At 43.3% G+C, this 23607-nt stretch overlaps 1 protein-coding gene across 2 annotated transcripts; it reads left to right on the top strand.

The window, feature by feature from the left end:
- The first annotated feature begins 11225 nt into the window (after window positions 1-11225).
- On the top strand, window positions 11226-23321 carry LOC147896762 (uncharacterized). Of its 2 annotated transcripts, XM_087381672.1 has the most exons (4): window positions 11463-11553; window positions 11759-11902; window positions 12225-12451; window positions 22256-23321. In XM_087381672.1, the coding sequence occupies exons 2-4, from the start codon at window positions 11790-11792 to the stop codon at window positions 22261-22263; spliced, it is 348 nt and encodes a 115-aa protein (XP_087237798.1). In that variant the 5' UTR covers window positions 11463-11553; window positions 11759-11789; the 3' UTR covers window positions 22264-23321. The 2 variants fall into 2 exon arrangements, with proteins under 2 accessions (XP_087237796.1, XP_087237798.1); XM_087381670.1 differs by having other exon boundaries at window positions 11226-11902.
- Window positions 23322-23607: the final 286 nt, after the last annotated feature.

The raw sequence follows: 23607 nt of genomic DNA, 5'->3' as shown, positions 1-23607 counted from the left end.
ATAGAAGCTACTTGAGAAGGTGCCTTCTCAAGTAGCTTTTACCAAGAGGACTATTTTTCTTAGGGAGTGGAGTGGCTCCCCATTTTTGTTTGATTGAGGTTTGATTCCTTTACAAGGTTGAGTAGCACTTTTAGCCTCAACCTTGGATTTTTTTCTAGCTCTCTTGCATGAGCTTGGTTTTGCTCTTTAAGGGTGTTGGTTTTCTCATTCCTTGCATGATGCATTTCTCCCATCAGTGCCTTGCTCTTGGAGCTTCTTTCAAACTTAATATAAGTCCTTTCTTTTGGAAAAAAAAGGATCACGGAGTACAATTTAGCATGCTTATTAAAGAACCTCTTAGACAGAATATGTTGAAAATATTTTTCTAGAGGGAGAAAAAATATCCATTTGTTTTAAATGAAATCACCAAAGAATAAAGCTCGCTATAATATTGGTGTGCATTGATGTGTTTCAATTTGGTGTACATCAGGGGGCCACCAAGCCTCCATCAAGTGAAGCATTGTATCCTCCACAACTAATTACTAAGCAATGCTTGGTAGGTAGAACCATGATTGCCTCTACTTAATTGATCAAACAAAGCCCTAATTTAAATAATACATCAACAAGGAGTCATATAAGGTAACTATTTACAAATAGAGTGCTCATGTACAATTTCTTACACAATTTATGTAGTGCTACCCATTGCCAGTCATCTCTTTCCTTCTCAATATCTAATGCATGGAATTGAACTACTTTAGCCTGTACTACATCCACACACCTTCTAATTGAATATCAATTCTATTTGTAGAACATTTCCTATATGTGGAAATTTTGGCCCTCTTTTGTGCATCATCTATATCATTCCCTTGATCTATGTCATGGAGAGCCTCTTTTCGATGTTGTCTATCGAGCTTTGTGGGTCCGAGCACAAAAATCATCAATACAGTTGGTGAGTGGGAAAGGTGTCTGTATTGATGACGAAATGCTAGTTCGTATGCACATCAATATGCGCATCGATATAGGCATCGATTTTATACCGACGCCTATACCAATGTGCACACTGACAATGCATGCACTGACTCTAACACCATCGCCGATACCAATCTGGATTAAATTTTCCATACTGAGTTTTTACAAAAGGTCATTTCCAAGGGGACCCAAAATATTTTTTGACCACAAGTTTGGTCATTTGAAGATTAATCTATAAGAGTATGTACACCAGAATTAAGATCAAAACACTCATATATTGATGGTAAACTTAACATACTAATGTACAAAATGCCACTATAAAGATGTGAAGGCTAAAGACAGGAAGCCTTGTCGATGTCAAAACAATGAATCAGTAGCATTTACATCAATAGCTTTGTCTTGAGCCAAGTCTTGCACACCAAATAAGTCTATATCTAAGTTTACATATAATTGATCACCTACATCACCATCCTCTATTGTATGTCTAACCAAGACTTGATCCTCTAGTTCACCCTCTAATTCTTCCTCTTCTTCCTCAATGTCATGATCTCCACCTTCCTCCATTATAGTGTCATTATCATCACCTTCTTCCTGGCCCATATCATCATCTTCATCCTCTTCCCTAGATCCATCAGCATCATTAGTTGGATCTATTGGCGGCATCTCCATATCCACATCCAAAAATATGCTTGCTTCGAGGCACAACTTGGACCATGTACCACCATCATGGATCCAACGATCCAGATGAAAGACCACCTACATTGAAGATGCAAATTAAATGCCATCAATTAGATTAATGCATGCTTAAGTATATATATATATATATATATATATATATATATATATACATATATATATATGAATGAACATCTACCAATAATTGTTTGAAAATGAAGATATTAGCTTTTAATCATTTCATTAGTATGTACCTGTTCACAATGCTCTCGAAGAGAAAAAGTATCACTTTCATTGCTCCCGAGTCTAGTGGAGTCAATAACCATTGTTGTCTCTTCTAACTGTAGCATTGGGACCATTGTAGATAGTTCTAAACCATTTGACATCAAGGATGAAAATACTAAATCATCTAAAATCAACTTCATAGATGTCATGCATGGTGCCACAATAATCTAATTACGAGGAGAGAAGATTGGTATCAGAAGCACTTGCTCGGCTATCTTATACAAAGTTAGCGCTGACTACACAATCATAGGTGACTCTCCTTGAATCGATACGTTCCACACAGAAATGCCATCCATGTGATCATAATGAACTATACTTTTTGTACTACAAAAGAACATGATGAAAACAATGAGGATGTATTTTGTAGCGATTGTGACCATAAATACCCAAATTAAGTAGAAAAGTAAGAAACTTACATGTGGCATTAATTCGATTACAAGCTCCCACTCTCGATCGATTACATCCTCTCCATCATCTTAGACTTTATGAAGATCTTATTGTAGCCAATCACGACATGTGTCTAGGGAGAAAAGAAAGGTCTAGTGGATATGGTACCCTTCGCCTATGCATGACTCTAAATCTCATCCTCTCATTTATTCTTTTTGCTTTGGCCTCTTCATATCTCTCCACCCATCTTTGCATCTCGGGATTATTGAGGGTACAAAACTTGTTGAATTTGCTCTTCGATCATCTTTCTTTCAATCCCTTTACCTTGGCGAACCTTAGGAATGACACAATCATTGTCCTTAATGTTCCAAGCATGTGGCATATCAGATCCATGGATGCAAGAAACTCTGTAATGTATACTAATGACTCATGCACAAGCCATCCCTTTGCCATGCTTACTTTAGGTCTAGCTCTTTGCCTTACAACTCCCTTCAAAGTTTCCATTAGCCATTCAAGGAAAAACATCCAACGACTATGAAGGGTTCTTGCAATAGCGACCTCATCAACTATATGTACAAGCAAGTGCACTTGAGTCGTCATAATGCTTGAGGGAAAGTGCTTCTCAAGCAAGCACACAGGTTTTATGGAGTCCGCCTTACCCATCGATGCTTGATACAGAGATCTCTTTTTACGAGATTCATATATTCCATGTGCACACGTAAGATACAATATTTTCTACCAATCATTTAAAATTGTATGAAATATGTCTAACCAGCCATACTTTCAAGTTCGAGAGGCAAGGTCATAGTTTTGTCATCCCCGCACCATCACACAAGTATGTTGATGCCAAATCTCGCATCACTGTCTCATGCTCGGACCTCACTTCCATCTCTCGTTTTGCCTCCAATAATAGAATTTATCATGTCTACCATACCCTCGTCCTCCTCTAGATGATCATCTGGCTCAAAGTGTGGTGGTGGTGCATGTGCTCCCTTGTTGCTCTCCTTATCCTGTATAATGACGCAAGGTTAGTGTGTGCAATACGCACGCAATATGAATATTCACGAATTACTCAAATATCATTGGTTTCCTTATGATGCACTAGCATGACAACCAATATACTCTTCTGGTAGTACCTCTCCATAGATCTGCAAGTGGCACATGACAATATGCCGTTGATGATGAACCTCTCGCCTGCAATGCATGCAAGGACAAGGCAATCTATCATGAAGCCACTCCACACTCTTGGGAGGTGGGCCCCCATCCGATGAGTTGTCACTACTTATCCTCTCCACCTAAACACATCCAAAACCATCCCCCCACTCAAGTCAAACACCCAAATCCGCTAGAAACCCCCAAACCCCCTCTCTAAAACCCTAAACCATAAACCTCCTTCATCCCCCAACACCCTCTAAACCCCCTAAATCCCCTCAAACCCCTTAAACTGCCCAAACCCCTTAAACCCATCCAAATCCCCCAAACCCTAAACCCTAAACCCCCTTAAACCACGAGTACCCCCTAAACCCTCTTAAACCCCCCCTAAATCCCCTCAAACCCCCCCAAACCCCCTAAACTCTAAACTCCCAAACACCTGTTTCATCGATATGGGCATCGGTATACCAACACTCATACCGATGCCTCTGCTATATATATTGATGCAAAAACCTGTGCCTGCCCCTTTTGGCAATGACATTCATGTTTTTACTTTCTTACATCCTCCCTCCTCGCGTCTAGCTCGCGATCGCCCTCCATCCTTGCCTCCTCACTCCTCTCTCCCTCTCCCACCTCTCCATCCTCTCCTACATTCTCCCTCTCCACCTCCAAGACTTGCAAGAGCTCCCTCTTCACCTCAAGGTAAGACTTTCTCTCATCTACTTCTATTTCAAGTTCTTTTTGTTTCTTTGTCTTTCCTTTATTTTTCCTTCTCCCTCTCCTCTAGTTTCCCTCCCTTTCTCTTATGTTTCTCTCCTCCTTTGTTTTCTTTCCCTCAAAACCATGGAAGGAAAGAACAATGTATGAAAAAAAAAACATGAAAGAGAGGAGTAGGAAAGCTTACCCTCTTGTTTTTGTGCTTTGTGTTGCTTCTCAAACTCCTCCTTTCACTAACTATTTTTCTTAAAAATGGTATGTTTCCTCTCTTTTATAGGATAAAAGCCCTGAAACCCTATGGGGGATCATTTGTGGTTGTACCTAAGACACGTACTCTCCAGGTAAGAACATGCTTTCTCTCCTTCTAGTTTTTCCTTTTCATGCATACATTGGCCTGCAACTAGTATCTTAAGCGCTAGCTGCAATGATGGGTGTAGGAACCTCTACCCCTTTTCTCCTCCCCTCCTCTCTTTCACTTTCTATTATCTATTTGTTTAGCCTCTATTATTCTTTTACTCCTCTCTTACTCTATTCTTTTACTCCTTTTTAATTCTTCTCTCTTACTCTATTCTTTTATGCCTTTTTTATTCTTCTCTTACTCTATTCTTTTACTCTTGTTTTATTCTTCTTCTCTTCACTTATTCCCTCTCTTTTATTTGCTCTTTTATTTCTCTTATTCCCTCTCCTTTGCCTTTTTCTCTCCACTCTTTTATTCCTCTCTTTTGTCCTTTCTTTCTTTCAACTCTCTCTTTCTCCTCGCTTTCTCTCCACTCTTTTGTTCCCTTTCCCTCTTCTTCTTCCACTCTCTTCTCCTTCTTTCTTTTCCTCCTCTCTTCTTTATTTCCTTCTCTCTTTCTCTCCTTTCTTCTTTCGCTCCTCTCTACTTCCTCTCTTTCTCTCTTACTCTCCACTCTTTTCCTCTCTTCCCCTCTTCTTCTTCCACTCTCTTCTCCTTCTTTCTTTCCCTCTCTCTTTCTCTTCTTCTTTCTTTCCCTCCTCTCTTCTTTCCTCTCTTTCCCTCTTTCTCTCCACTCTTTTTTTCTCTTTCCCTCTTTTTCTCCACTCTCTTCTCCTTTCTTTCCCTCCTCTTCTTTCGGCTCTCCTCCTCTTCTCTTTTCCTCTCTTTTTACTCTCTTTCTCTTCATTCTTTCTCTCTTTCTTTCGCTCTCTCTCCTTCTTTCTTTCTCTCCTCTCTGCTTTCCTCTCTTTCTCTCCACTATTTTCCTCTCTTTCGACTCTCTTTCTCTCCTTCTTTTGTTTCCTCCTCTCTCTCTCTCTCTCTCTCTCTCTCTCACTCATTTATGCACTTTTCCTCTTCTTCTTCCACTCTCTTCTCCTTCTTTCTTCCCCCCCTCTTCTTTCGGCTCTCTTCTTTCATTCTTTCTCTCTTTCACCCATTCTTTCTCTCTTTCTCTCCTTCTTTATTTCCCTCCTCTCTTACGCAGGTTGGCTGTGACAACAAAGATCCTGATCTGCAAGATAACATGCAGGAGATCAACTATGATATGCCTCCGTAAGTGTCTCCTTAATTTGTTGTGTGCATAGCACGGGAGAGAAGGGTTATGAAGGTCAAGAGTTTCTCATGGCATTTGTATGCATGTATCAGGACAAAACGTGGGAGAGGAAGGTCTCCAAATGTGAAGGGAAAGACGTCTGGCCCTAGAGTGTTTGAGCTAAGCATCACAATGGGTGTGGGAGGTAGCGATATCAATCTAGGTATATTGATGAAAGTTGAGCCCTTTTTTAAAGAAGCATGCATCTCGGGTTTTTGTGCTATGGAAAGAGGAGGGGGCCTTGTCCCATTTGCATCTTCAAATGGTTATTCATATCTACGCTCGCAGCATAGTCTCAATGGATAGAATGATAAAGAAATATATTGACTGGGATGTACATCATTATGTGCCGTCGGTTGAAACAGTGCAACATGCACACGTTTCATAGCATGTTGGGCTACTACCTGAAGGACTATGGGTAGCCTCACTTCAAAAGCGTGTCCAAGAACGTCAGCTCTGACGATTTAAAAGCTAGTATTGAGCTCTATGTAAGGTATGGTACATACGAGATAAAAAATCAAGTATGTTTCAGTAGCGCAAATATCTTTGACCATTCATTTTTGTTATAAAAGTACAAGTTAGGGTGCCGAATCAGCATGACGTTTAGCAAATGCTTGCTAAAAATGCTATGAATAGGTCAGTATTACCCCTCTACTGCTTGGGTAATTCCACACGCGGGTAGAGGAATGGAAGCAGACAAAGCGCAATCATTGTGGAATGCGATGATCTCTTGATAAGATTGGATATTGGTACTATTTTCTTCTCTAGCGAGTCCCGAACAGTCCAACCTTGATTTGACAGACACATCAAGCGAGTGCTCGATGGGCAGGCTCCCATATATTTTGACTTCGAACCTCCTCGTTCTCCGATGCTGACTGCTAGAATTGATGGTCCGATTGATGTTGCTATGGGAATAGGTGGTCCAATTGATAATGCTTTTGAATACCTCTTGCTGTGCCAAGAAAGCTCCTTGAATGTTGACAGTGATGCAAGTCCACCTCTGACGCACCATCTACGTAAAGAGCTTATTGTAGAAGCAAATTGTTTAGACATGAGTAGCAACAATATGGTAGTACCTGACTTTCTTCCCTTGGCATGGTGACAAAATACAAGAATGGGATACATATTGCATGCAATGTGAATGATGTTTTTAATGAAATCTGTGGCTGTTAGCCTTTTTAGGCCGGAAGCGAAGTTCTTTTGTAAGGCCCCTAGCCAAGATGCTGTATATACTCATAAGTATGAGACAGCTTATACATGAATAAAAGAAGCCTTTTTTTCAAAATGAATTTTGCAAATGTCTCTTTAATTTGTGATTAAATCTAAAGTTCAAATAGCATTATGATTATAGTGCAAAATTACAATGCTCGTTCAAAAAAATTGCACGTCATTTTGAATCATGGTCATGAAGATATTGATTTTTTAATTATATGTGACCCATTAGGACTAGAAATTTATGAAATTCTATCTCTTGGTTTCTTTTGAAATTGCACGTCATTTTGAATTGTGGTCATGAAGATATTGATTTTTTGATTATATGTGACTGATTAGGAGTAGAAATTTATGAAATTCTAGATGTGACCCATTATTAGGAGTAGAAATTTATGAAATTCTATCTCTTGGCTTCACTTCTTCACGTCAAAATCGAAATTTCTTTTGCTTATCTAACACTCCACTCAAGGTTTTTTTTTTTAAACTATAAATTAGAATCATGCACCCTCCAAATCTTGTGCACCAGTGCCCATCTTTTGGTGTATTTTCCCTCTATTTTCCACTAATTAAAATTAAGACAAACCAACTAAGATTCTACCTTGACTAAAATTGAGACACACAAACCACCCCGCAAATGTAGGACTGAGTACCACTAAAGATCTTGGCCACTAGTCACCTCCACTATCTCAACGTTTAGACTAGCTGACTACCAGTGAAGTCTCGACTAGCAATTACCCGACCATGGCCCTAGCGACCAACTAAAAGAGGTGATGGGATTATGTCTGCCTTCCATGGGGACTCCTACAAAACCAATTTAACCAAGGATTCAACACTCAACAAGTCACAGGCATACAAAGGAACTGAGAAGCCCATTAAGCTAGGTTCTCCGTGGTGGCAAGGGGCCAGGAGGGGGCCCTAGACTGTAATGTTGATTTCACAAGCATCTATTGAATACGTGAAATCTAGATCCACACATTGAAATCGACGACATCTAGAAGATCTACCCTTGCATTCACAAAGGGCAAACATATATCAAGGCTACAAAACTCAAAAAGTTGATGCCTACCCTTGCATTCACAAAGGGCTGGCAGATACCAAGGTTGCAAAACTAGAAAATGTTGACCCGCTTCAATTCTCCCATTGGCACAGAGTCTCCAAACATGCACTTAGGTAGTCGCTCTCGAACAAAAATTTGGCTTCGTCGCCTAGGCATGACTCACCTGCCAGGAAGCATCTAGATGCATGTGTATATCAATGAATTGATACTTTTGTTCACTTATTGTTTAAACTCTTTGCATAGTGTGTATAGCCTTGGATATATAGATAGAGAATTTATTCATTGTCTATATCACATTGCAAAATTATATGCATTTCCACTCCATAAAGCTCTCCAAAGGGGCTTGCAAATGTACATGCACTGTTGGAACCTATAATGTAGCAAGTCACGATGGCTTGACATATGTGCAATGGAGAATGGAGCTAGATGTGCACATGCGATGTTGGAACTTAAAATGTAGCAAGCCATAATGGCTCAATGATCATCAGGCCCTATGTGCACGTCAACACATGGCAATTCTAAAGATGTAGAACCTTTGACATGGTTGCTGCCCACGCTAACACTACAAATGCTCACGATATGAATAGTGCATGTCCAAACATCACATAGGATCACTGACGGTTTTAGAAAGTATAGAGGATGTTAGCATAGTGATACCACTACTTCCACCTCAAACGACACTAACACGGGTGCAATAGTAAGTCAGTCTCCCTAGTTTGTAAAATACATAATAGTTTCCTACATAGGGTATGGCTATCAAGGTTAGTTTTGTTTTGAGTTTTGTTACTCTCTCCACTCTATTTAAGATCGTTCTCTCTAAGTATCTTACTCTATATAGTACTATAATTTTTGTTTAATTCACATTTTGGAAAAGTCTTTCTTCTTTGGCCAGTCACTACACCTCTAATAATCTATATAAATCAAATCCTTGTGATCTTGTCTTTTGTTACCAAGTCATTTTAAGGCTTTGATCATGCGATCCAAGGATTTCTCAAGTATGGCATCCTTGAAGCATAAGAAGCCACACATGGGGTTGTAGAGTACACATAGAAATAGAAATAGTACACATAGCCTAATGCCCACCCATGGGAGAAATGGGGTGAGTGGTGTGTGTTTACATACATGACTGATGCTCGATTGGAATAACCTCTAAATTGACATTTAGAGGGGGGAGACATCTTCCTATTTGTAGGTAGACCCCTCGTTAGGGATGGGCGGGTGTTTGGCGGAGGCGATTGGCTGCCCATGCTCATGGGCATCCCCTGTGTCAAGGATCCAATGGTACTCACACACGCAACAACCACATTTAACAGATGCCTCTTCCCTCCTTTGGGTGGGCACTGTTGTATAGACATCCTATGGTCTCCTATTCACCCAGAAAAATAAGGGAATCCAAATTGCATAGGAAAAGATACTTTGGGCTTCCAATTTTAAAAAAAGACACGCTAAAGAAGAATGTAAGAGCAAACATGTATTTGTAAATACAGTTTTTCTTTAAATTTTTATATTCTCAATGCAACAAATCTCGTTTTGAACTTTCTGATCTTATGTAGTATTATGAAAGCTACAATTTTGGAGACCCATTTTATGCTCCCATTATGAGGAACTTCATAGTTTCAAAACTTGTATTAGTTCCTCATTCTATTGCTTGGAATGCCTTCCTTGCTTTTTACAATATTTTGGAGACGATTCCGGGGGACAACTTTTGTATGCAACTGCAACCAATGATTTCTAAAAAATGTTGTGATCCTAGTAATTGGTCAATCTACAACCTTTCATTAGTCTAGAACTTTGTCAATGCACAACATACAGCTGTCAAATTGCCGGGTTTGATGTTGAAACACTAGGGTGAAGGGGCTAGTAAAGGGACGGGTGCCTTTAAAATGTTAACAGCCCTCCTAGTAGGGAGGCAAGTGGTACCACCCAATTTTGTGCATGTTATTACCCAGTACTTTGAATAAGAAAAGATGATGTGTTAAGCTCTTGTTTCACGTTTTTTGGGACGAATAGTGACTTAGTACTAGCCCACACCTAACCTAAGCATTGGCTCTCATAATTTTCTATATTCCACAAAAGGTAAAACATAAAAACGAGCTCCCTGTTACTACTTGATGATGGTGATAGCTTCGAATTTGAATTTTAATTTCATTAAGTCCATTGCTTGTCATGCTAAAGTTTTTTTTTCCTTTTTTGTGCATAGGAAAAAAAGGATTTAAGCTGCCTTGCAAGATAGTGTAAATCTAGAATCCCTTTGACCAAAATACTTAAGAGCATGAGAATCTCATATTGCAAAATACAAAAGTCATCTTGGGGGACTGCTATTGTAAGGATTAATGAGTTATGCATCTCACATATGTGTTTGATCACCATCACCCTCAACAGCTCGAAAAGCCGATGTTGAGCTTTGTTTTGAGCGCCTTTGTCTCCAAGCAATACTGCCTTCCATTTAAAGTGAAAGAGGGAGCCTTTCCTATCCACCGCTCAAAGAATCTTTAAAGAGACTTCACAATCACGCAATTCCAGAATAGATGAAAATGATATTTCACAAGCAACCTTGCATAAGGAACACACTGGAGAGGGCTCCGACCATTTTTCAAAGTGGAAGTTAAGGGCACCATAGTACCTGCTCCTCTAACGGTGATTATAGACACTATTTACCCATGCCTGCCGATGGTGCATTGAATTCATATGGGGTGCGGATTGGACATGCATAGGCAATCTTGCACGTCCATGATCCTTACGGTGGGCTAAGTTTGTAAACACCCTAAAGGAGTGTCATTGACCCATGACACGTTGGGAATGGCCTTTGGCATAACTTCCAGGGGCCTGCTTTGAGCAGGCAGGACTGGGGTGGCGCTGAGTTAAGGCGACACGAAGAGTATTGCAGCCTTCCATCACTGTGGAAAATGAGGGTAAAAGCACACAGTAGGGGTGGAAATGGACACGATGGGTGGCACCATCCACTTACAAAAGAATTGAGAATTCAAAGTCGCACCCTGATGCGAATGAGGCCACTGGCCAGTGTTCACGAAAAACCTGGGTTTAGTGTTAGGTGAACGGAAGATTTCCTGCACTTTGCAAATATAGTTATAAATTGTGTGAAAACCTCTTCTCCAATTTTATAAGCTTGGAGGTTTTCTGAATTTCTCGCAAAAATATTTTCCATGAACACTGCCACCGGCCCCGGCCACCGCCACCAATACACGTGAACCAAACCGGCACCGGCACCGGCACCGGCACCGAGATGCGCACATCTGGGCTGCCGGGAAACAGGGCTGACGAATATTCTGCCGTACCGTTGGTCTCTTTAATCTCATTCCATCAAAATGGACACACACACACGCACACTCTTTCAACCTAGGGTTTCTGTGAAGGAGGACGGAACGCTGGGCTCCTCGTGGAGGTTCGGCTATGGCGGCATCCCATTTCTTCAGACTGCATTGTCGAAACTTTCATCTCTTGAACAGCTTTTCCTTCAAATCTTTGATTTCGAATCCTCATTCTCTTGCGAGGGCCATTGCCCTATCTCTTTGATCCCTTGTTTGGTTACCTCAGTTAGTTTGCAGCGTATCCTCTCTATCACAGACCCTGCTTCTGCATTACTGTACGGCATTGTTCTTTACAACGGAAATAATAGGAAGGGGGCCTGGCTGGCTTTGGCCCTTTCTAAAAGGAAAGATTGCGGCAAAGCGATGTTCTACGGGGCAATGTCATGGGACCCATGGCTTATTCTATCGCAAATAGTCTGTATCCAATGCCTTAACTATATCAGTCTGGGCGTGCTTTTGTGGGTTCTGGTGGGCATGCACGTGCCAAGGTTTTCTGTGAAATATATCTTGGATTATTCAGCATGCTCAACCTCGACGATTACGGGATGGTGCGTCATTACGGCATTTCTTCTGAACGCTGTGGCGGGGTAAGAGTATTACCAAAATCTGGCCGATTTTTTCTAGGAACTATTTGGCGGAATATAAGTCTTTTTCTGTCATCGTAGTATTTAGTTAAACGTTCTTCAATGCAAAAGACATTTAAGTAAACACGGATGTCTATCTAATGGGCATAAAAGTGGGCTGAAGTTATTGTTGTGAATGCTGGAGATGGAATGCCCCGGTGGCATAGATCTTTGGGGTCTGCAATCTACATATAAACCTCTCTCTCTCTCTCTCTCTCTCTCTCTCTCTCTTTGTCGGCCAAGTAGAACAGGTGTTCTCATTATTTTACTGCTTTATCTGTATCAGGGCTCTTTATTTGCTATTGGTTGTTGAGAGGGCCAGAAAATGCTTGGATTTCACTGCAACCATGTACATTATTCATCTCTTCTTGTGCCTTCTCTATGGTGGCTTGCCCACGTCTATAACATGGTGGGTGGTGAATGGGATTGGCATGGTAGTTATGGCAGTGCTGGGTGAATGGTTATGTCTCAGACGTGAGTTAAGGGAGATTCCCATCAGAAGTTCACGCTCAAGTAAGTTTTCTGGAGTCTGGATCATCTTCTCACATTTTCATACTCCTGAACTTTTGCACTGCTGCTCTTTGTTGAAGAGTTAATTCTCAACGTTTTCATATGGTTCTCACAAATGCACTATCTCTGTTCAGAAATTTGGTTGAGTGGGTTGAGGCTATGTTCTTTCACAGTAGAAACTGGTCGAATGTTAGGGACACTCTTTTGGCAATTCTGAGTGGCTAAGAGTCTGAGATGCGATTTTTGTAGTAGAGATAGAGGTAAACGATCAAGGACTCATTCGATCGAGCTATTATCTGATTTTGCTTCCTCATGGTGGTAATGTAATAGGTTGATGCCAATCCTTAAGAGAGGGATAAAGGTTAGAGATAGAGTCAACAACCCATTGGGTCCCTATACCCAATGAGGACCCCCTTCCCCAATATATGGGAGAATTTGCTGCTTAGAGAACTTGAAATTCAAAAAACACTCTTCTAGAGAGCACAGAATGCAACTATGAAGAGGACAACTGTGAAAATGTAGAGGTGGCCCAAAGGCCTGAGAAACAGCCCCAGCCAATAACCAAGGCCTCAATGCTGCCCAGACTGATGCTGTAGACCAGTCTGCGAGGCTAGTGATAAGGCTAGTGCAGTGTTGTAGACCAACTCTGCGAGGCTAGTGCTGCCCACAGGCATGCAGGACTATTACGTGAGTGAGAGTGAGGACTAAGAGAGCTGAGAGATGGAGGTGAGAATCTCAGAGAAAAGCTAAGTGAAAGCTGAGAGATGAGAGAAAGGTAATCTGAAAGACCTGCGAAATAAACTGAAAAGAGCTGCTGAAACAGAACCTTGACCTTGCTGGCTGTCCAACCCCGGCTGTAGGCTGCGTCGAGTCCTCTCCTGGAGTCATGATCTGGTACAGCTACTGTACGGCAATCACTGCACAAGGGCTAGAACTGAGCTGAGGCTGGGGGAAACTGAATGGAGCTGAAGGGGGTCCAAGAGTCCCTTGCTCCAGCCAGCCTGACTGGCCAACCTGGTTGGCTGGCTGGACCCTTTGGGGCTCCTACCATGGGCTGGCACCTACCCTAACTAATCCTAAGAAGGAAACACTCTATCCTGCTGAGATGTCCAGTGGACAATGACTTGAACTAAGGCTGAACTAAGCTCATGCCTGACTGTCCCTGGACTAGGGCAACACAAAGGGGTCATGGCATAAGACAAAATTACCTATAATAGGGTCTACTAAGCACTTGATGATGATGCCGGTGTGTCAAAATGTACCCAAGTGCAGGGGTGCATGTGACATTCAAGAAACGCAGAAAAGGCCAGTCTATTACACTTCTTCATAGAACTGGTTCAAGTATAATTCAAAATACGAGTATGCCATTGGAAATTTGAAAAACATTTCCCAGAGGATATACCTTTGTAAGACTAGAATATATCCAATCGTACAAATTCAGATTTATGCTGATACATTTGTTGACAAGCCCCATCAGCGACCTCCCAAGAGAGATGTCACCATGCCATCATCCTCGAGCCTACAGCAAGCCCATCCACAACACTCCATATCATCTCTATGAGGTGGAACAAGCACACAAGGTGAAGGAATTGCTTGAGAGAATTTTCATTTCTCATAGCACTTTTCCTGGTGGAAAAGGTTGCCCATACTGCATCATCATGCATGTGTATTAACTACAGAGATCTCAGTAAAGCAACAATTAATACAGGTTTCCAAATCCCAAAATTGATGACTTGTTGGGGTGCCCCCACACTAGTTGGCACCTGCTCCCAAGCTACCATAGGTAGTGATCCAGGACGCAAAAAAGCAAGACAGCCAGGATCCCCTTCATTGCCTCATGTACAGCTGATATTTGTGTTGTTCTCAAAGCTACAATAGAAGGTAGTTCTTCAAGGTAATGCCCTTTGGATTGACTCTGCACCAGTCACCTTTCAGGCACTGTTCTTGAGTTCAAAGCTCAATGGAATTTTTTAGATAGGAGCTTCAGGATGCACTGAATGGAATGGATGTACTGAATGGAATGAAAGTTGCTTTGTTTGGTATTGGAAAATGGATAGTACAAGAATCTTTGGGAGTCGGGACTGAGGTAATGGAATAAAGGGGTTGGCCGGCTGTTAGTGCCCTGGAATTGGGGTAAGGTATAGAAACATGCATAGGAGACCTCGATAAGGACTGATGGCTGTGAGATCTATGCAAGGAATGATGACTCCAACATGGGGATGGAGGCAAAGACTGTTGAGAAAGCTATAGACAAATCAAGTGTGCAGATGGTGCCTCATGGTTGGGATGATTGGATTCATTATGTCTTATACCAAGCACTCCAAGATGGTACCCTGCTGCATGACTGTTGAGCAGCCACGTCCTCATCTCCCCTTGAACACCCTGTTAAGCAGCCCCTTCAAACAGCTCTTCCTGCTGCTCTATCATCCACCTCTTTTGCCATCTGTCTTCCCATTGTTCAAGTGATAAGCATTGTAGGGTAGAAATAGTGGAACAATTCAACACTCCAGTCATTGAAGGAAATAAGCCATTCCTGAACCAAAACTGAAGGCAGAACTTGAAGAACTGAACAAGAACTGAAATAGACTGTAGAGGAAAGGATGCAGACCTCTATCATGGTGGTAGACCTCTGCTTGCTTGTCCAAAAATAAGTACTGAGCGCTGGAAAGAAGAGGTGGGCCAATTACCTTCATCTTGCCCAAGGAGCCCAAATACCACTTCTAAAACAATACATATCTAGATGAATCCAGGAACATGCACAAACTCGTATAGTGCAGATTCAATCTCATGAAGTCACTCATAAGATTGAAAACCATAAACCATCATGCATGGCAAGGAGTAGCTACTATGACATCTCCATTGGCATCATCAGTGCCCAGCGGTGGGTGTAGACGATAGTATAAACATATGCTCTCACACATGCATACCCACGCACCCAAACATACTTGAGCATCCATTTGTCTAAAGGTCTTCAAAGTGAGTTTCTATCAACACACCACAGGGGAAGGGAAGGTCTTCAAAGTGAGTTTCTATCAACACACCACAGGGGAAGGGCAGACAGCCATGACAAAGGCTAGCACTAAGGGAAGGCTGATCAAAAGGTAGTCCACACTCTGTTCCTTAAAGATACAACTGCTTGTGAAGATTCTATGACTTCATTTTAGTCTCTCCCAAATGAGCATTTCTAATCATAAAATGCTTAGTCAATCTAGCAGATGGTGAGATGGTGCAACACATCACATAAGATAGCAAGCATTTATCACAGTATCAGCAAGCCGCAACATGGACAGAAACTTCACAAGATGAAATTTGCATGTCCACTAAAATGGCAAGAACATATCTAGGTGAATCCAAGAACATGCCCAAGTGCAGTTTCAATCTCATGACAATCACAAGGTTGAACACCATTAACCCTATCATGCATTGCAAGAACTATCGACTATGACATCCCCACAGACATCATCAACACCCAACATTGGGTGTAGACCAACTGAATTATTGACTTGATCTAAGGCTGAGAGACTGATCTACGTAGCTTGTGCCTGACTGTCCCTGGACAAGGGCTCACAAAGGGGTCACAGCAAACGACAAAATCTCCTATTTGGGAACTATAATGCACTTGTCGATGTAGCCAGAGTGTCACCTTGCACCCAAGTGCAGGGGTGCATGTGATAGAGAAGTGCAGAGGAAATGAACGGAAGAGAGAGAGAGAGAGAGATAGCACGCCTCACACACACACACTGAGAAGGAGAGAAAGGAGAGAGGCACAGGAGAATTGCAAGTGATCTCTCGAGAAAACCGTGCTACAATTGGGGGAAAACCTCGGAACCAACAGGCTGCTCGAGAGCTCAGACAAACAGCTCAACAACCAAGAGAAAACGAAGCATAGAGAGTGGAAGCACAACCCCACACCTCTGCCCTAGAACTGCTTCTGAGGTGTGCACTGGGCTGGCTCTGCTGCTCCACCAGGCACCGCACTGAAGTGCTCAAAACACAAGGGGGGGGGGGGCGCTATATATAACCCCCCAACCTCCTAGTCGGCTAGCATAGGGCAGGGCCGACCAGCCTGCTGATGTGGGCCGACCCCTACAGCCCTACAAAAGGGGCTGTCCAGGCCCTCAAGAGAGGGCTGTACCCTTTGCCCTCCAGCCGACCAGGATTGGGCCTATGGCTGACCCCTCCTGCCCTATAAACAGGGCTGAACCTCCAGCCTATGTAGAGGCGCACACAAGCCAAGGTCGGCCGGTCGGCCCAGTCCTTTGCCAGGGTGCCTATAAGGGCAGTACACACCTCCGTACCCCGCCTGGGAACCTTCTCTGTGGTGGATACACAAAGATGACTCATATTAAGTTTAAAGAAGCGCGACTACATGATCATAAACCGTTACATGTTACATTGGTATTAGAGCTTCGGTCTGTAATCTAGCTTGACTTGTTAGAAATGACCCAACAGAGGGTACGCACAGCGGAAGACTGATAGTAATGCCCAAGAGCTAACACAGTGTGATGTGGGGTGTGGAATCACAAACTTCTTAACTTACGTGCATAGATGTGCAAGCCAGTAAATAGACCATGCTCAGAGACAAGTATAGAAGCAACACTTTATATTTCCGTCCGTCCACAAAGTAGGACAGGATACAATACCAAAAGGTTCTCCTACTACAAGCCTGTCACTTCTAGATCTCTGAGCCCGCATTCTCCACCTCGAGCAAATGTAGACTCTCTGTCTAGATCCCTTCCGCCTTGCTGTTCGGAAGCCAGCCTAGGTGGGCAGCACCTTGAGCTCAGTCTGCAGCCCTATGTCAGCCTCCTTCTCCTCCTGTGTGTAGGTCCAAGGGTGGGCTAAGTGCTGCTGCTGTCTGCTCCCCAACTGCTGCTGCAAGTGATATTTGAATGAGGGCTGGAGGCCCTTCTTTTATAGGGCACAAGGCCTGCCCCAAAAAACCGACCAGCAGCCTGAATCTGGCCGACCCAATCAGGCCGACCAGGCTGCTATAAAACCGCCCTAAAAGGTCTCACTTAACCAGGGCCACTGGCCCACAAAACTAGGGCTTTGGCCCTCACTTCAAGGGCTGATGCCCTCTTATATATGAGGGTCCAGCCCCCTTTTTGCCCTGCCATTTCTAGCCATGGTAGGCTGGCTGGAACCAGCCCTACCAGACCTACACCTGCCAACCAACCTGCTGGTAACCCCCGGCATATTGTGCTTCTGCCAGCCCCTTCTTCAGCGCCGTACAGCCCCGTACATCCTGCTGAGTCATCGCGCCTTTCATGGGGATCTGTTGCAGGCCATACACCTGCCCTGAAGCTTTGCCTTGCCAGGCCAGATCCAGGGCTACATGCCCCCACCATCTTTCCTGCACAAGGTTTTCTTTGTGCTGCCCATGTAGCAGCCTAATGATCTGCCCCAACTTCTGCTCCAGATCTGCCCCAACTTCTGCTCCAAATCAGCCACAACTTCTTCTCCATCTACTGTTCTTTTTGCTCCAGATCTGCAGCAAACCTTGCATCAGTTTGCTGTCCCAGATCTGGTTCAGTTCCAACTTGTGGAGCTAGTGCAGAAGTCCACTACAGTTGGCTGCCCTGATGTTTGCTCCCTCCAAAGCTTCTCTTTGATGCCTTCTCTTGTATTGAGTTCCTTTGGTGATATATATTTCTTCTTCAGCTATCATTAGTCTTCAGTGTTGTTTTATTTGTCTCCAAGAACTTTCTTTATATGGTATCAGAGCATGGTGTGCCTATCGACACCTGAGCCTTGACTTGGAAAGGTTGGAAGATAGATCATCAACTGAAGATGTCTTCTCCTTCTTCCCCGAAGCGATCTCAACCTAAATCGACCTCTATTCAACCACCACCCTCGTCATATGTCGAGAGAGAGTCTGCAAGGATCGAAGGTGATGAATATCTCTCCAAACTCTATAAAGAATTTGCTGAATTTCAAAAATGGAAGGAACTTGAAGTAGGTATCCGCACACCTCGTGCTTCTTCTTCTCCATGTTTTTCTCCAATATGTCAACAAGGACTTCTATTCAACTCAAAAGAAGCAGAGCAACATCTCAAGTTCGGTGCCGACAAAGAACAAGTATACCCTGTCGAAAGAGGACAGGCCGGCATGAGAACAATGGGTTATTCGACAATGCCTATCCCACAAGAATCAGTGCAAGCGATCGTGGTTCCACCGAATAGACACCTTCCTCAAAACTAATGGGTTTCATTCCACTCCTTTTGATCCGAATTTATATATACATCAATCTTCAGAGGGGGTCTGCTTTATCTTACTTTACGTAGATGATCTTTTGCTTTTGGGCTCTACCACCACCACACTTCAATTCATTAAAACTCAACTCAGCACCACATTCGAGATGACCGATCTCGGTCTTCTCTCCTATTTCTTGGGCATGGAAGTTGTTCAGTATTTTGGTGGTATCTTTGTTTCTCAATAGAAATATGCTCTTCAACTCCTTGATCAAATCATTCCCCACGAGCCTAAGCTAGTTGCCACTCCCTTGGATCCCACAGTCAAGCTCTCAAAAGACTTGGAGTCTCCTCCCTTTGATGAACATCTCTATCGTCAGGTTGTTGGCAAGCTGCTCTAGCTCATTCACACTTGTCCGGATCTTTCTTACTCAGCTTCCATTCTCAGACAGTACTTTAATGAACCCAAGCACACTCATTGGCATGCATGTATTCGTATCTTGCGGTTCATACGTGGTACTTACTCTTATGGTTTACATTTCAGACCAGGACTAACACTACAGGGATACACTGATTCCGACTGGGCTGGCGACCCGGACAATCGCCGTTCTCATGGTGGCTACATTTTCTCGTTCGGCTTGGCACCTGTTTCTTGGTCCAGCTGTAAACAAGAAACTATTGCTGGATCTTCTATTGAGGCTGAATACCGGGCCTTATATGATTGTACCACAGAGGCCATATATCTCCGGCAGTTTCTGGCAGAGCTACACTTTCCTTGTACTGAACCAACGATCCTCTACGTCGACAACAAAAGTGCCATCGCTCTCGCCGGCAATCCCATTTTTTCCAATCGCACCAAACATGTTGGCGTACACTTTCATTTTACTCGCGAGCAAGTGGAATTGGGTACTATTCGATTGGTATATGTTCCAGCTGTCGATAATCATGTTGACATTCTTACCAAACCGGTTAACCGACCTACTCTTGAGCATCTCAGCCCACGGCTTGGGATTGGTGTACCGCCTCCTTCTCCTTAGCAGTATTTGTGTACTTGTGCTTAAGGAAGTGAATAAATCCCCTGCGAGGGCACTCCTTAAAGTACCTCTTTTTTGTACTTTCTGATTGTACCATCACTACTGGGCATTTAGTGAAGATGAAAACCTATTTTGTAGGCATCTCCATCTAAATGAAAACCCTCTTGTAGTTTATTTATTTAAAAAAAAAAAAAAAGAGGCTGATGAAGAAGATAGATCACCTTTGGAACTATTTCACCCCTGGAACAGTTCTTTGCTTCTCCCTTCTACATTGGACATTGAGAGGGGGTGTTAAGCATGGCAATCTCCAACTCTAGAGGACAGGATAATCAAAGGCCAAACTGGCACAAATTTCAGATAAAATACAGGTAAAAGGCCACAGGTGAATCTCTGTCAAGATGAAAATCAAATCCGAAATACTCTGTTAAAACCTCGTCAAAACAGGCACCAGAAGAGCCTAGAATCGGAGGCCAAAACTGGCCAAAATTTGGCCGACCAAACTGACCAGGTCGGTCAAAATCTGGCCGACCAGATTGGCCTGGTTGGCCAGATCTGGGCCGACCAGCTGGCCGACCAGCTGGTTGACCGACTGGCCCTTCCCTACTGAAAGGGGGGGGGGGGGGGGGCTAGGTGCTCACTCACCACTTCTGCTCCTGAGGTCCCTACACACCCTGAGCTCCTGCCTCCTTCCTGCCTCCTGGCTGCCTCCTCTCTGCCTCTCCTTCCTGCCTCCTGGCTGTCTCCTCTCTGCCTCAACTTCCTGCCTCCTGGCTGCTCCATCTTCTCCTCCAGATCTGCTCCTACTTCTGCTCCAGATCTGCCCCAACTTCTGCTCCAAATCAGCCACAACTTCTTCTCCATCTACTGTTCTTTTTGCTCCAGATCTGCAGCAAACCTTGCATCAGTTTGCTGTCCCAGATCTGGTTCAGTTCCAACTTGTGGAGCTAGTGCAGAAGTCCACTACAGTTGGCTGCCCTGGAGGACTGATGTTTGCTCCCTCCAAAGCTTATCTTTGATACCTTCTCTTGTATTGAGTTCCTTTGGTGATATATATTTCTTCTTCAGCTATCAGTAGTCTTCAGTGTTGTTTTATTTGTCTCCAAGAACTTTCTTTATATACATCGGACTAGCACTCAACGATGTTTCATATGCACCACAACCCGAAGTGATCGACGACACAAAAATCATAGACAGAACAGATTCTTCTCCATAGATAGAAGCATGGGTCAAGACGACGCATCTCTGAGTTCTACACCAAGTTTTAGGATCGAGGGACCATGAGGCGGACCCAGGTTTTGGGGGACTACCTGGAAGCAATGCAATCACCTCCAAATTAACGAGGAAATGCCACTTGCACCCTTGCACTTGGTGCATTGCGACATACTGGCATCGTCATCAAGTGCTTAGTAGATCCCCTTATAGGTAACCTTGTCGTATGCCGTGAGTCCTAGTCCTGGGACAGTCAGGCACACGTCAAGTCCTTCTGGGAGCCCCAAAGGGGTCCCCAAGGGCAGTACATGTGTGTGGAATAGAGGCTGGTAGAGGTGCCTTTAATAGGCAGGCTCAGCTGCCTCTAGGTGGGTGAGTAGGGCTGGCCTCTGCTGGCTCTACCAGCCAGCCAATCAGGTCGGCCAACCGACCTGGCAGGTTGGCAAATAGGCTAAGCCTAGTCGGGCTGGCTGGAGCCCTGTATAAGGGGCTCTTGGCCCCCCTTCAGCTCCATTCAGTTCCCTCCAGCCTCAGCTCAGCTCTAGCCTTGATCGCCATACAGCAGCCATATCAGGTCATGCCTCCAAGAGAGGATTCCATACAGCCTACAGCAAGGGTTGGATATCCAGCAAGGTTGAGGTTTGGGTGTTCTGTTTCAGCGGCACTTTTCAGTTTAGTTCTCAGCTCTTTCAGTTGGCCTTTCAGCTTCATCTCTCAGCTTTTCCTCAGATTCTCAGCTCTCTTTCAGTCCTCATATCTTGCAGTTTCTCTCTCTCACTCACACAGTAACAACGCATGCCTGTGGACAGCACTAGCCTCATCGCTAGCCTTGCAGCATGGTCACAACGTCTAGCATTGAGGCTTATGTTGTTGGCTGGGGCTGTTTCTCAGGTCTTTGGGTTAGCTCTAGGTGTTCACAGGTGTCCACTTCAGGGTTGCATTCTGTGCACTCTAGAAGAGTGTCTTTTGTATTTCAGGTTCTCTAAGTTTAAAGCAAATTCTCCCCTATATTGGGGAGGGGGTCCTCAGTGGGTATAGGGAACCAATCGACTGTCGACTTTATATCTCTAACCACCTATGCAAAGACAACTCGCATTAAGGTTTAAAGGAGGTCTTGTTGCGATTACACTATCATTAACCATTGCATGTTACATTGAAACAAGAGGTTGTGCAATTGTTGAATTTATCTGTAAGGAGGATTCGTAGCTTGCACAATGTCTTTTTGGCATTTATAATTCCTAATTTTCAGCTGAATTGTTTTCTCTCAATTTTGATAGGCTTACCTTGGCTTCAATGTTTTATCTTTATTCTTTTCTTGTTTGGAAGAGATTAAATATTGTGTACTTGCTGATATTGTGCTGATACTTCAGGTGTCTAAATAGTCTATTTTAGGACAATTTTCGGTGAGTGATTCTGGGACAGTTGGCTTTCTGCCCACAATGGTCAATAAGCAGATATGGGATGGAACCTCAGCTAAGGTTGGACAGCTTCCCAATCAAATGATCTCTTGATGCAGGAAGCACAAGACTTGGTAAAGGCATGGTCTATGCAGTGCTGGAAACACATTTTCCTGTTTGAGCCAAATGGTTGCTGGTATAAAACAGAGGCTTTGTTGAAATGAAGATCATTAACTATTGCTGGTATAAAGTGGTGACATCTGTCATGTTCCTTGCCTATTGTCCATCAATTCGCAGACCTTGCAAGTCTTGTTACGATTATTTAGCAAATGGAGTGCTTTGCTTTTTTCGAGACAATTGTCAAGGATGCCCTGGGCCTCTTACTTTACTAAAGACAAGTTGGAGAGGATGTATCAATTAAAGAGGATCTATGTTGTCAAAATATTCAATGGCACATAGGGCAAGATATTGTTGGGTCAGGTGATTTTTTTCCAGATGCAATAATTATGCCTCTGGAACTCGTGTTTTTGCAAAGGGAAATTACTGTCCAAATGTGGCTCGTCATGTTTTGCTACAACAGGTAAAGGCCTCGTAAGGAACAGCTGATAGTTTTTGAGACATGCTTGATCGTTCAATATCAGACACTGTTATTAAAACACCCTTGAGAGCATCATATACCATCGGGACATTGATTGAAATTTTTGAGATCTTCAAAGTTTCTTTCTATTACTCAAGCTTTCTGCGTTGAAAGGGAACCTCAATCAAGAATTGTACACTATTTGCAGATCCTGTGTATGCTTATGGTGGCTATGCATGTTGTTTGATGGCTGTACAGTATGGTCTTGTCAAGATTCAACATCATGCCAGCTTGAGTTAGTACTTAGCTACATTAAATTATCATAGTTTTGGCTGGTGCTATAGTGCTTGAGCTGCCTCTCTCTCTCTCTCTCTCTCTCTCTCTCTGTGGTATGAGAATCTTACAAATGTACATACATTCGTAAAAGCCAAACATCGGCATGTATTTTTGTGAGTCGTTAAATCCAAAAGAGCAGAATAGCTGAGAGAATCGATGGTGCAGCTGACAGACAGTGGGCATCAGCAGATATCATAGCAGCTCCAGCATCAGCATCAGCTCTCGACTTGCTTTCCTTCACCTATCTACACTGAGACAGAAAGTTGTCATGCAGGTCAGCATTGTACTGCAGATTACATCCCGACGTTTCCCTTTGTATTGTGTTTGCTGAAACACCTTCGAACATGAACAGATTTGAGGGGGATACTCACGCCCCTTTATATCACATCTCATTAACACTGCATGCTAGTCT

This window comes from Dipteris shenzhenensis, chromosome 11 (assembly GCF_047967505.1).
Source record: "Dipteris shenzhenensis isolate YYH24624 ecotype China chromosome 11, Dip_SZ_1.0, whole genome shotgun sequence".
NCBI lineage: Eukaryota > Viridiplantae > Streptophyta > Polypodiopsida > Gleicheniales > Dipteridaceae > Dipteris > Dipteris shenzhenensis.
This window is presented reverse-complemented; position numbering and strand designations above follow the sequence as displayed.